General features: G+C 44.5%; 1 protein-coding gene across 5 annotated transcripts; it reads left to right on the forward strand.

The window, feature by feature from the left end:
- The first annotated feature begins 4 nt into the window (after positions 1 to 4).
- On the forward strand, positions 5 to 13745 carry LOC143692205 (uncharacterized). 5 transcript variants are annotated; one of them, XR_013180073.1, is made up of 5 exons: positions 5 to 619; positions 2625 to 2720; positions 3400 to 3449; positions 9713 to 9784; positions 12440 to 13745. XR_013180073.1 is itself a non-coding variant. In XM_077171890.1 (3 exons), exons 1-2 carry the CDS (start codon positions 27 to 29, stop codon positions 2716 to 2718), a joined length of 687 nt encoding a protein of 228 aa, XP_077028005.1. In that variant the 5' UTR covers positions 5 to 26; the 3' UTR covers positions 2719 to 2720; positions 6761 to 6957. The 5 variants fall into 5 exon arrangements, 2 of the variants coding, with proteins under 2 accessions (XP_077028005.1, XP_077028003.1); XR_013180076.1 differs by having other exon boundaries at positions 13485 to 13745; XR_013180072.1 differs by lacking the exon at positions 12440 to 13745 and adding an exon at positions 10580 to 12085.
- Positions 13746 to 14389: the final 644 nt, after the last annotated feature.

The following is a 14389-nucleotide window of genomic DNA, read 5'->3' on the forward strand; positions in this document are numbered from 1 at the left end:
GCGGTGGGTGATGCCGGCCGGGAGCGATGAGTGATGCTGGGGCGAGGGCGGTGGGCGATACCGGCCGGGAGGGATGGGCGATGCCAGCTCGGAGCCCCGGCGGAGCCAGTCCGGGTCCGGCACAGCGCGTTCAGTGCCCGCCCAGCGCCCCTCGCCCGCCGCCGCCCCACCTGCGCTCGGCGAGCGCTTCTCGGCGGCCGCCCGGGGTGGTTCTGGCTGGCCCGGGTCTCCGGACACGCGGGGGGCTGACCCCGTTCTGGTGTCCGGCACCTCCTGCCGTGAGGCTTTTTCTTCACTCAGGGAAGCTGGTGCATCACCTTTGCCCGACCCGTCTGTGCATCCCCAAGCAAAAGGGGTTAATCGGTCTGCTGGAGAGATCCAGGGGCTGGAAGGGTGGCCGGAGAGCTGCTGAGTTATTCCTGGCTGTGGAACGACCCCTCGGGGGGCTGCTGCAGCCAAAGCTGAAGGATGGAGCCAAATCCAAAGGAGGGCAGCCCGAGGCCGGTTTACGTGGGAAGCTGAGCAAGTCCCCAGCAGACCAGTGGTGGCACGAGGCCATCTTTGGCCCCTTTCCTTCATGCATGAGCCAAGCAGAGCTTAGGAGAAACAGAAAATTTAGGTCAGTGAATAGATTCCAGTTATAAGAAAGAAAAGGAAAAAAAAAAAAAGGAAAATCTTGAAGTAGATATTAAGAGCAACTCTTTCATGATACAAATACACAGTTGGCACTTCTGCCCCTGATGATGTGAACTTCTCCACCATAAATGAATTTCTCGTCAAAGACCCGTGGCTTATGGGCACCTGGTGATCTCTGGTACTTTCTCTGGACGTGCAGCCTCAGTAATTGAGGACCCAAAGAGGGGTGGAAGGTGCAGCTTGCTGGATGCTCCAGGCAGTAACCAGCAGCTGGCACAGCAGTAACAAGCACCAGAGCACTGTCCTTTGGATGTTGAAAGACCTTCTGTGAAGGTGTGGCTGACTTCTCCCAGCTTTGTGCTGGCTCCTTGTTTCAGCCAAGTTCCTTCAACCCTGTGCAGCTCCTCACTTGCACTTTCACACCCTGTTTTTGATTCAGCTGATCTGTCCTTTCTCTTTCCTTCTTGTGTATGTGGTTTATGATTTGCTTTCACTCCCAGATTTTGGTTTCTTCTCTTCAGTGCCATTTTGCCATGTTTACATTCCAGATACCCACCTACCAGTCTGTGTTTGTACTGTGTTCCTTAAAGCCCCGTTTTCTGGCTTATTCATTATTGTACAATGTGTGGTTTCTACCACACAGACCTTGGCAGTCTAGAGCATTGAAAATGTGAAAATGCCCTGCAAATGGCAAGGACATCTCATTCATATGTTATTTTCTGTCATAAACTGGCTTCTATTGGTGCCCATTGATAGGGTTGGCAGTGTAGCTAAAGATTTTCCAACAGAATTTCTGTTGCTTCTAGAAAAGTGTATTCTCTATTTTAACTCTTCTTAAGTTAAAATTTGTGAGTTTTATTTTTCATTCTGGCATAATTTATTTGACATTTTGGGGGTGCTTCCTTCATCTATTCAGTCTTCAAATTAAAAAGGCTCTCTCATTTTGAGAACCTCAACAAAGGGAACTGGATCTCTGCCAGTTTCAGCAGCAAAGGACTTAAGAAAAATACAGATTTTATAAGAAAATGAGCTGAATTAGCAACATTTTTCTACATAAGGGTCAAATGGGAGTCAGTAATGACATGCCAAGAAGGAACATCTCCTGTGCTCTGGGGAGTCTTCTGTTGAAATAAAGAGAGCTTAGCAAATGCCACAGAGCAATCGAGCAAGAAATGAGGATGACAGTTTCTGCTGTACTTCTTTTGTATGAGTATTAAACCACCAAAGCCAAAGGGCTTGAAAAAACACAAATCTTAAACTGTTCATGTACAAAAATTTCATGCTTTCAGGTTGTGCTCTGTATTTTTTTTCTCAAACAAGCACAAGTGCAGTCCTAATACAACTGGAGGAGAAGTTGGGCCAATTCTTAGGTGTAGTTCATGTGTTTCTCACCAGATCATTTGAGATTTCCCTCTTCAGAGCAAAAGTGGGCCTCCAGTGAGGGTCTGCAGCTTGACAAAAAGTTTGAATCCCTCCTCTCACTCCTCTGCACTTCTGCAGCTCCTTGGTTTGTTTGCTTTGGGCATGCTGTGCCTCCTCTTTGCTCTATAAATTGGATGCCACAAGCCAAGGATCATGAAAAAAGCATGGATTGTACAAGGAAGGGATATGATCCTGGTGTGATGGGTCGAGGAGGGAACTGAAGCCTTGAACTGTTTGTTCTGTATTAATAAATCCACCATTCTAGAACACTTGTTCTGGAGATTTGCTTGTTGTACATGTTGATAAAATGTCTAATCATAGAATAAATCGGTTTGGGAGGAACTTTAGGATCTAGTTCAACTCATGCTCAAAGTGCACCTCTTGGTGTACTTGTTCATGTATGCTGGTTCATTTCTACTTGTTTATTTACAGATTCCTTCAGGAATCCAGGTACTTGATATTTCCAAGAGAACACAAAAGTCTCTCTTCAGTTGTCGTGTAGGGACTGGAGGCATCTCCAAACAAATGTCTTATGGATTGATCTGTCATTTGTCTTTTATTTTTAGTGATGTACCAGTTTTGTATGCCTTCAGGATTTTGGGATATCCCTGTTGCTGCAGTTTTGTTCTCACCCAGTATTCCACATCTCTCCTGAGCTGAAGGTGAGCACTGGGCTCCATGCACAGGCTGAGCTTCAGCAACAGAGTTGTGTTAAATAGTGTGAACACATCAGCAGGGTTGTGCTACAGGCTGGTTTGAGTGAACCTGCTATTCAATCCAAACTCAGTTCCTATCCTACCTATCAGTATCAGCCCTTGGTTCTTTACTGCCCAGTGCTGATCTTCCCTCCCCAGAGAGTTTTGCCACTGCAGGTCAGCTTTGCAGTTGGCTCCTTTCCTGCCTGGATGGGCTTTGTCCCAGGAATCTACACTCCTATGCAAGAGCTCAGGGTTTACAGCCCAGCCCTGCAGTCAGTTCACTTTTGATGGGCGGCTGGCTCTGGGGCATTTGGCAGAAAGGAATGAATCAGGCTGAGCTGTTTCATGCCCACATCAGAAAATAAGTATTTATATTTCCTGTATTCTCTGTTGAGGGTTCTTTGTGGGAGCAAGGGAGGGGGGGTGGATGGAATTATCACTGCACTGCACAGACCATGCTAGTAGCCAATATTTGGAATGGCCTGACCAGTACTCATGCAGTGGAGGCAGCCCCACAGGTTTCATAGCATTATTATTTGGTAGCCAAATTGCCCCAGCAGTTTCTGGATGCTCTGAATATATATATTCCATATATATTGAATATTCTGGTTACTTACCATAAGGATTTTTTTTTATTTCTCAGGTTGAGCTCCCCTATTCTGTGTGGACTCCACTTACAAAGCTACACAAAAGGTTTTGTGGTTTTTATTCCATAATGATCATTTGGCAGTGACATGAACACCTGTTTTGAAAATTAAATGTTCTTGGCATTGCGCAACAGAATCTCTTTTCCTGAGTCAACCTTTTCTCCTGTAACTTGTGTGTAAAAATACAAGTTGATAATATAAATACAATTTCTGCATAACCTAAGTTTTGGTGCATGCATTGCCATTTTATCACAATGGAAATTACACATCAGAAGACAGGGCTGCACTGAATTACTTTTTGCTTCAGGAGCACACTGAATTTTTGTCCACTACTCAGATTGATAAAATTTGGTAATTTAACAGGAGTTGAATTTCTTTGAGACTCTGTCTTAATTACTAACTATGGTAGAAACTGACTAACATGAGAAATTATGGCATAGTGAGAAATGCTGAATAGGTACTTGTACAGTCATGCATGTCTCTTTCTTAAGAGACAAGAATAGAATTTTTGGGGGTTTGTTTGTTGTTTTGTGGCAACTTACATATTTTTGTAATGAGATACTGAAAGCATGGGTAGATGTACTCATTGCTTACAGAATTGATTTTTATTACAAAATGTCACATTTTCCATTTGGAGGGGTGATTTTGGTAAGGGTTTCAGCTTAGGTAGAAACATAACAGCTGTTACAGAGTCTCTGAAGAGAATACTGCATTTTTCAGTATCTTTATGTAGAACTACCTGTGATGAGTGAATCACTCTTCAGCTGTTCACAAATACCAGGGCTTTCTGCAGAGCAAGAAGTTTGAAATTCAGAGTTTTGGCTTAGCTGGTAAAACTCTAACTTTAAAATAGCAGTACCTTGACCCTATCTGGAACTTTTTTCCAGAGGCTTTGTTATCCCTGGTTTTCCTTCCCTTGCCTTGAGCCTGTTCAGATTAACAAGATGGTGGAATTTTTCTCAGACATGTCACAATTAACAGTTTCTTTGTCCAGCAGGTTATCCCATTTTTTTATGCTCAAAGTGATTTCTACTGAACACAAGTAGAAATCTGCAGTTCTCTGCATGGCTCTGGCATTGTCTGGTAGAATAAGGAAGCAAAGAATCCCACTGGGCACTCTGCTGTTGATATTTAAACCAAACCCTTCTTTTTGTCTCATCAATTAGTCTGTCAGTACAAAATATATTGTAAATTCTAAATTTCCTTAAGTGCATCTTTTCTACAATAGATGTCAGCGTGATATCCAAGATTTTAATTGTAACATTTTTGTCACAGCCGGAATTTGGAAGCATTTCAAAGCACAGGAACAAAAATCAATATAGGAAGTCAACTAGTACATTTTGCTATTGCCTTGGTGTTAGCTGATCTCAATAATTGCTGTGATGGAAATAATAGACTTGCATTAACAAACCATGCTTCTACTTGCCAGGGCAGGGACCTCACCAGGAGGAGTCCATGCCTGGTGATGAAGGGAGCTGGGAACAGTGACTGGGCCTTGGGAATGATGCAAATTGTTGGGATTTCAGGCTGCAACACTGAGTGTGATAAGAAAATGTCATGGAGTCTTACATACAACTTATGATGATAATGCTAATAATGGTTTTATGTCCTTGAGGAAAGCTAGCACCTGCAGAAACAAGTTATCCTTTAGCAATATTCTAAGGAAGTTAGAGACATAATAATGGAAATGGAAGATTTCCAACTTCTGAATCATCAAAACTAGTGCAGCATTTGACCTTCTTTAAAATTTCCCTCTTGGCCATGCTTTGGCCAGGTCTGGGTCTCTTAGTTTGACATATTTCATAGTGCTTTGTGATAATGGTGTGTGTTACAAGATGTGTACACACACACAGACACACACAAAACCAACATTGTCCATAAGCAAAACCTCTCCCAGGTGTTTTGGTGTTTGCTTGATTGTTTGTTTTGGTGGGGTGGTTTTTTGGGTTTTTTTTAGTTTGGTTTGGTTTGGTTTGGGGTTTTTTTGTGTTTTTTTGACTGGGGGATTCTTTTGGTTTTTTGGGGATTTTTTTTATCAAATTAACAAAACTGTAAGACAAGGCTGGGTTTACAAAAATGAAAACTTTAATATGAGACTTCTCCTGAGAACCTTCTAGCTCAGCTGTTTCCAGTTTTCCCTAAGAAGTAAGCAGCCTAGGTCAGGGAACACTGAGTTATGCAAATTCACACAGGTGCAGCTTTGTGCACCCCAGAGCATCCTGGTCTGGATGGTTTTACAAGTCTTCAGAATACTGACTGCTCTCCATGGGGTGCTGATGCATTATCACTTACAGCTGCAAACCTAGGAAAGCATAAAATAACCTGACCTTGGGTGTATTGTTCTTGTCCACTCAAAGAATTAAGCAGTTGACTTAACTAACATTGAAAAGGAATGAGGTTGATGCTGAAGATACTGCAGTCTCCTCAAGATTTTTTTTTTAATTGACACATTTTAAAGTTCAATTCACTATATAGGATGACAGAATGGCTGAGGTTGGAAGTGGTCCAGGCTCACTCTGGTCCAGCTCCCCTCCCTTCTCAAGCAGGTCACTTAGGGTGAGTTGCCCAGAACTGTGTCTGGGTGCCTTTGGAATATCTGAGCACAGAGACTCCACGACATCCCTGGACAGCCTGTGCCAGTGTTCAGACACCCCCACAGTTAAAAAGTGTTTCCTGATGTTCAGACAGAGCTGTGTTTCAGTTTGTGCCTTTTGCATCTTGTGCTGTCACTGGGCACTACTTAGAAAGTCCTGGCTCTGTTCTGTTTGCACTTTCCCTGCAATAGTCAGTAGTCACTTGGTCAGCAGTCACTGCAGTAGGAGCTTTGTGCTTGGAGTGCAGCTGCTGATGCTGGCAGAGCTGGACTGGTGCCTCTCTGGATGCCCCACATCTGGATGTTTGTTTGGATGCACTTTCCCTCCAGATGTTCCTCTGCACTGATGAGGTCCCTGCCTGAGTCTTCTCTTCTCCAGGCCAAGCAGTCCCAGATCTCTCAGCCTTTCCTTGTGGGAGAGGTGTTTCAGCCCTTCAAAATCACAGTGACCCTTTGCTGGACTCTCTCCAGTAGCTCCATGTCTGTCCTGTCCTGGGGAGCCCAGAACTGGACATGGTGCTCAAGTGCAATTCTTGTTCTACTGAAGTTTGACAATCCATACAAGTTTGCTTGGTTTTTATGTAAATGTTGCAGCTGCACTGAAAATAGGTCTCAGGAGAGAAAATAATTAAGGAGGTCAGAGTTTATTCTTAATAATCCTGAAACAATGCATGGAATGCTTCTCTTTAAATACAGTGATAATATTTTCTTGGGAAAGTGCCAAGAACATTTCAAAATCAATTTCTGTTCACATTCATTCACAGCTCTTGCACTTATTGCACCGTCTGTCTTCATTTCACTGCTCTGTACTACTCTGATGGGATGCATAGAGCTCTGCTAAACTGTGCTAAAGATCCATCTGTGGAAGTTTATCTGCTATTTTGCTTGTTAAGCATCCAAGAGGGAGGTAATAGAAATATTCAAGGTACTGTACTCTGATTTGGGTTTTTTTTAATAGGAGCAGGTTTTATGGGTATTTTCAAGTTACAAATTAATATAATGTGAAGTGTTATTATTGGACTTTGAGCAAAAATATTTTGCCTTGTTTTTGCACCCTCAAGTGTGTAAGCTATAATCTAGGAAATATTTACATCTAGGATTTGACTTGGATGTGTGAATAGTCCCTCACTGCTCTCAGTACTGTTCACAACATCATGGTCTAAGTTTGTTTCAGAACACTGTTAAGCATTTTTGGTTTTCTATTGTTTGGTTTTCAAACAGCTTTCTTAAAAAAAATAGAGGCAGAGAATATACAAAAAATAATTCACAGCTTCATGAATTATGCAGGGCAACATTATAGTTGGTAAGGCAAAATTTTCAGGTACTAAGATAAAAATTTGGATGGGATATTACAAAATTAGTCTCTGATTCAGTAAACCATATGGATTAGAATTATTGCTTACAGACTTGATATAAAAAGTTCATGCTTGAGTGGATTAGACCAATACTGCCCTGGAACAAGATTCCCCCCTTCCAGCTTTCTGTAAGTTGAGATTTCTCTGAAGTAAGCAGAATAAAGATTGTTTAAAGGGCATTTTAAAACATTTAAGGCTTCACAAAGTGATAGTAGTGAGTGGCTGACAAAACCCCACTGCATTTCCCATACAAACATGGTTATTAAAACTTCTCTGTGTAAGGCAGATGATTCAAATTCTTTAATGATGAAAAAGGCAATGTAGATAAAGGAAATTAAATGTATATAATATTTATATACAAACTTACATTTGATATATATGTTATTTATATATATGTTATGTATGTATAAGCTCAAATTTGAAAACAAAACTTGTGGTGAGTCTGAAAATAATTTTAAAATTGAGCCCTTCCTTTCTCTGATTATTACTTTATTGCACCTCACTAAAAACAAATGAATCCAGTTATGCATACTTATTTAGTCCTTGGTTTACTTACAGGTTTCCACCATGCTGTTTGTAAAGCCAGCCTTTTTTGTGCCACAGAATTGTTTTCATCATTTGTGCAAAGAGGAGGCTCAACAGTACTTTTTAGAATCACAATAGTTCAGAAGGGTTTGCCTGCATTTGCTGCCTTCTCTTGCTGTTCTGTTCCCCTGTGTCAGAGCCAAATTAAGAAGCAAAGCCATCAGCTCTCCAAGTCAGGCATTAAAACACAGTTGGATGAGAAGCCTCTCCTTGCAAAGGGTGCTGGGCTCAGTCAGTAGTCACTGCAGTAGGAGCTTTGTGCTTGGAGTGCAGCTGCTGATGCTGGCAGGGCTGGATGCTGCCTCTCTGGATGCCCCACATTTGGGTGTTTGTTATTCACTGCACAGTGACTTTCACAGATGTCCCTGTTTGTTACCTGCTGGGGAGAAATTCAACCTCTGCATGTTGGCCAGTGTACAAACTGTTCCCTCTTTATTGTCACTTCCCTTCCAGCCCACGCTGGCTCTGAAGCTCCAAGGCCCAGTTGGGGTGTTCAGTCAGATGTTTCCATATCTGTGGATACCCAGGGCAGTGGGAATATTTCTGTGTCTGCTCTGGGGTGCCCTGAGCCCCAGGGGAGCACTGACTCTGACCCTCATCCATGGAGAAAGTTTCCCAGACTTCAAGATAGACTGGAATCCACAAAAGTGTGAAATAGATTATAGAGAGCAGTGTAGGTGTATCACTTGGTGAGAAATTTGGGTTTTGGGGTTTTTAGTATGTTGTGGATAGCAGCAAGATGGAGGGCATGGGGTGTTGTCCTGGGTTTGTTCTTCATGCTTCTTCTTCCTTCTTCTCCATGGGTTTGGGTGGCATTTTGTAATTGGGCAGAAAATTCCACATTGCTGCTCTTTGGGATCAATTATTGACTTAAAAGGGAAAATAATCCAGGTGTCAGTTCTTCATTGGATGGTTTAGTCTTGAAAGACCTTGTAACAAGAGCTTGTTGGCCATTTTGTGCCTTCTAATGAAAAGCTGCCAAACTCACAGTAGTGAGACTATTTTACTGATAAGAAATAATAAACACCTGAGTGTGAACATGAATTACTGTCTCAAGTGCCTTCAATCCAGACCCAGAGAAAAACCCACAACTGGTATTCCCACACATATCCACCTCTGGGTTTAGGCATTGTTGTCCTCAGGAGATGGAGTTAGCTTTCAAATATTTCTTCTGATCAGAAGAACCCCATCTCAGCAGGCCATCAGCCTGATGTTTTCAGTGGCTCCCATTTGCATTAAGGTTCTGAACTCCTGTTTACATCAAGGTCCTGTTCTTGCATAATGTTTCCTGGAGCTGTGTCTGGATCAGCCTTGACTGTCACTCCAGCTGCTTTTCACTGCTTGGGTAGTTAAAAAAGATGGAAAAACTAGTATATCTGACCTCATTATGCACAGGAATTTTCCACTGGCATTCTCCCCACCACTGCACAGAGAAAGGGTGAGAGAGGAGGTTTTTCAAGTGCTTTATGGCCCAGTGATGACCTCTTCCTAAAATAGCACCTAAGTAACCTCTGGAACAAGGTAATGAACCTCCTTCTCTTCCAGCCCCATATCCCTGGCACACACATCCTGGACAGCATGGATACTCCTTGGTGGCAGGCTGGAAGTGGGCTGGGAAAGGAGCTCTGTGGAACTCAAGCAACATTTTTCTGCTGACATTGTATGTCCTTGGATCCCTGCTCTTCACCCTATGGCTCACAGACCTGACTGTTAAACATGTGAGGTTGGGACAGATGATTATATGTGTTTGTAACATTATTTGTTATTTCTTTGTAGGTCCCACTTTAATCCTTGGCTGAAAATGAAGGTTTCTGAAAATCCATCTCTGGATTAAAGGTGACTTTCCAGGTACAATTTCTTCCATCACTAAAACCTCTCCCTGCCTTGCTTTTTTAAAAGTTTCCCCTTTTTGGTACTTGCAGGCCCAGAAAGCTCAGGTTTTTCTTCTCCCAAAGAGTTCCAAGCAGAACTGATCCAAGTTCCAGGCAGGTGCTCTGATCACAGGGCAGAAGGGGTGGGACAGGAGCCAGGAAACTGTGCTGTGAAGTGCCACTGCCTCAATTAGTTTGTTTTCTCTTCCCTTTGACATGTAGGGTGGAAGAATGAGGGATGGCAGCTGGAGCAGCTGGCAGTTTCTGGGTAGGTTGCATCTAGAAAGAAGGAAGACATGGTAAAGCATGGCAGACAAAAGACATGCAGCCACGGGCAGGGGCAATGTGACATGAGCCAAGGGTATCTGTGTCACACTCAGTGTGTGACATTTGACAGGTCTTTCATATCAGAGGCACAAGGATCGTGTGTGGTTTTGGAGCCTATCCCTTAGGGCAGCATAAGCAGGATTAAAAACTTAAAATCGAGCCCTTTTTTTTTTCTTTTTAAATAAATTCAAAAGATGCTTCCTTCTTTCAGCACTTTTCTCCTCTGTGTAAGTTGGGGTTTTATGATTTTAGGAATTAGTAATATCCCTTTCAGCACGTGACATAACCGAGATAAGAATTCATAAATGCATTTGGAACAAACAAGTCCGTGTTACTGAAAATAAGATCAGTTGTGTGATTAAAAATGAACGCAATCAAATTTGAAACTTGAGGCACTGCAGCTAAACAAACATATCTCTAATCAGCAAATTATGTCTTTCCAAAGAACGTCATCATTTCAAAATGGAGAAACTGCATTCAAACCGTGTTCTTTAGCGAAGGAATGATGATGCAGCAATATTTCCACAGTCATGAGAGCGCCTGTTAAAGGGAATCCGCGGGGATTTTCCCGATCCATCGGCGCCCGGCGCGCCTCCGGCTCCGGTGCAAGGGCGACCCCTCGCGGCCAGGTCTCGCCATGGCCGTGCGGTTCCTCAAGGATCCTGGAAAATCCTCAGGAAAACCGGGGAAAAGCCCGGCTGCCCCCTCGGGAGTTGAGTATTGGAGTATTTCTGCTACTGCCCTCAGGGACTTAGAGAACTGGGGAAGGGAAGGGGCGAGGGAACAGGGAAAGAAAAAGCAACAGAGGGGAAAATAAAAAGATTTATATATTATATTTTATGCTTCTCTTTAACATTTGCACACACAAGCAGTTTTTAATAAATTTTACAAATTCACAGAATCAGAGAATTATTAGGGTTAGGAGGGACCTCTGGAAATCACCCAGTCCAACCCTCCTACCCAAAGCTGTGTCACCTGGAGCAGGTGACACAGGAATGCACCCAGGTGGGTTTTGAATGTCTCCTGAGAGGGACACTCCATGACCATCCTGTTTCAGTGCCCTGCCAGCTTTGACATAAACTTCTTCCTCATGTTGAAGTAGAACTCCTTGTGTTTTAGTTTATGGCCATTGCTCCTCGTTCTGTCACTGGGCCACTATAAAGAGTCTGGCACATCCTCTTGGCACTGCCTTTTGATATTTATATGCATTGATGAGACCCCTCTCAGTCTTCTCCTCTCCAGATGGAACATGCCCAGCTCCTATAGTCTCTCCTCACAAGAGAGATGCTCCAGACCCCTCCTCACCTCCGTGGCCTCTGCTGGGCCATCTCCAATAGCTCCTTGTCTCCCCTGTACTGAGGAGCCCAGACCTGTACACAGCACTGCAGGTGTGGCCTCTCCAGGGCTGAGCAGAGGGAAGGGATCCCCTCCCTGACCTGCTGCCCTGCTCTTCCCAGTGCACCCCATGATCCCATTGCCTCTCCTGGCCCCAAGGACACACTGGCAGCTCAGGGTCAATTTGTCACTCACCAAGACCTGCTGGTGCTTCTCTGCAGAGGCTCTCCAGCAGGTCAGCCCCCAGCCTGTGCTGGTACTTGGGGCTGCTCCTCCCCAGGTGCAGGACCCTGCACTGGCCCTTGTTGAACCTCATTAAGTTTCTCTCTGCTCCACTCTCCAGCCTATCAAGGTCTCACAGAATGGCAGTACAGCCTTCAGGTGGGTTGGCCAACTCCCCCCATTCTGAATTGTCAGTAAACTTGCTTAGGGTGCATTCAATCTCTTCATCCAGTGTTCTGTTATTATTTCCTTTGAGACATCTTAATTAAAATACCAATGATGTTATAGGGTAGTGACAACTCTCCCAGAATTAAAAATGCATATTGTATTTTGTTTACAGGCTGACATGTGAAAAGCTCTCATACAAACTCTAGATGTCTTGAAATTTGCTGTGTTTAATGGGGATAGGAGTGAAAATGCTTTTCATTTTACTGTGCAGCTCACCTGTATGGTAGTGCACAGGGAACTGGAATGCCTGATTTCAGGACTGACATCCATGAAAATGACCATGGAGATCATACTCATGTCCCTTGACACATGAAACTATAAAAGTTTAAAACTTTAATAAATACATGAGACGCTAATAATACTTGATTAATAATACTTGCCATGTCAGTTTAGTCCTAAAAGCATTTATTTGGAAATGACATTTTTACTACTGATTTCTCCTCCTCCTCCTCCTCACTGTTCCTCACACTTCTTTCCTCCCTCCTCACTCTCCCATGCAGTATTTTTCCTCTTCTCCCAGGCCATCCCTGCAGCCCCACCTCTGCCAGGCTTGGTCACCTGGGCCAAAGACACAGCTCTGCCCGTGCCAAGAGTGACTTCTCAGCAGCCTGGGGGACACAGGCAGTGCTCCAGCTTTGGGAGTGCAGGGAGAAAAGCAGAAGGTCTGTGTGCACAAGGGGGTCACCCAGCACCCCCCCCATCTCTGTCCAGAAGTGGCTGAAGCTTCAGCTGTGGGTCAAGATCTGATGATCAGAAATAAGTGATGAAATGGCCTCTGCAGGCCTTTGGGTGTTCCAGTTTATGGAACAACCATCCTATAAAGAATAGCTTGAGGAAAAGACCCTATGATCCAACTGCTGATTTCACCAGAATCTTTTGAAGCAAGTTCAGAGGTATTCCAAGGCATGGGAAAGGATGCTGGGAGGAGGAGACAGCAAGAACACCAGGAGGAGAGAAGATGGGGAGATGCCAAGTGTCTAAGCACAAGTGTAACCACTGCAAACATCCATGGGAGCACAAACTTCATCTCTTTGTTGAAGAGGAGAGATGGAGCCATCCCCCAATACAGTCTTGCCCAGACCCTCACAGACACAGGATTTCTCAAAGCAAATCATCATTTTTATTAAAAGATGGACAAGGGGGAAATCACTTCTGCATCTCCTGGCAGGGGGAGCATCACAACTGGGACCATTTGCTGTGGAGGAAGCAGAGATTTGGACTCTGCCTCCTCAGGTGAGAGAGGAGGAAGCACGGCACATTCTGTGGCTGCTGCTCTCCATGGTTGCAGCATATCAGCAGATCTTGCCCAGTGCCCAGCTCTGGTGGAAAAAGTGCACAGTGGTTGGTCTCAGGGTGGTCAATGATGTTGTCCTTGCAGGTGCTCAGGATTTCATAGGCACTGCCAGCTCCCATGGCTGGGTGCAGCTGTCAGAACATTGTTTGTGGGAAGGAAAAGGCAAAAGCAGTGGAGGTCCCTACCTTATCCAAGGGCTTGTTCTCCTGCATCTGCTCCCGGGCACTGCCTGCCCTGACTGCCACTGCCAGAACTTGCTCTCTTCTGACAGGGCAGCCAGTAGATCCCTAAGAGCGTGAGGATCATTTCGACACAATTCCAGAACCATGACTGCTGGAAGACTGAGTGGAGCACGCTTTCCTGGGTGTGTCTGCTCTGCTCCTGCATCCTCTGCTCCATCTTCTGCAGCTTGGCCATCTCCTGGCTGCGCTGCTCCTCATGCTGCTTCAGGAGCTCTTCCGTGACCTTCACTGCTGGGAGATCCACGCTCAGTGCGTATTGGAAGATGCCGACCACCATCAGGACTTTGGTGATGCTTCTAGCCATGGTCTGGAGGAGGAGGAGGAGGAGGAGGAGGAGGTGGAGGGAGAGAAGGAGCTCAACAGGGCTGAGTGACAGAGATATGGTGGCTGGGGCAGCGGGGGCAGGAGATGGAGAACCCAGGCATGGGTGGGAAAGGGAGTGCAGGAGCCTGGAGCCAGAGACTGTATTACCTTTGGAAGAAGGGGCAGCCACTCAGGAGCACTGCACAGCTGTGGTGGGGTTGTGCAGGGAGAAAATCAGAAGGGCCAAAGCCCAAACAGAACTGAATCTGGTTATATATTAACTGCCATACAAGAGAATAAAAATGTTTCTATTAATTCATTAACAACAAAAGGAGGGCTCAGAAGAATCTCCATCCTTTACTGGATGGGGGTTTAATATAGTGAGATGGAATGAGGAATAGAGTGAGATATGTAATGCCTTCTTTGCCTCAGTCTTTAGGTAAGGCCAGTTGTTCTCCATGTACCCAGGCTCCTGAACTGGAAAACAGAGATGAGGAGCAGGAAGGAAACAACACCTGGGCAGAGGCACTGTTAAACTCAGCCCATGCTAAAGGATCACTGCCCTGCTGTTCACAGGCTAACCAGGAGTTATATAACCAGGAGTGGAATAACCAGGAGTTACTCCCAGCTG

This window comes from Agelaius phoeniceus, chromosome 2 (assembly GCF_051311805.1).
Source record: "Agelaius phoeniceus isolate bAgePho1 chromosome 2, bAgePho1.hap1, whole genome shotgun sequence".
Classification (NCBI taxonomy): Eukaryota; Metazoa; Chordata; class Aves; order Passeriformes; family Icteridae; genus Agelaius; species Agelaius phoeniceus.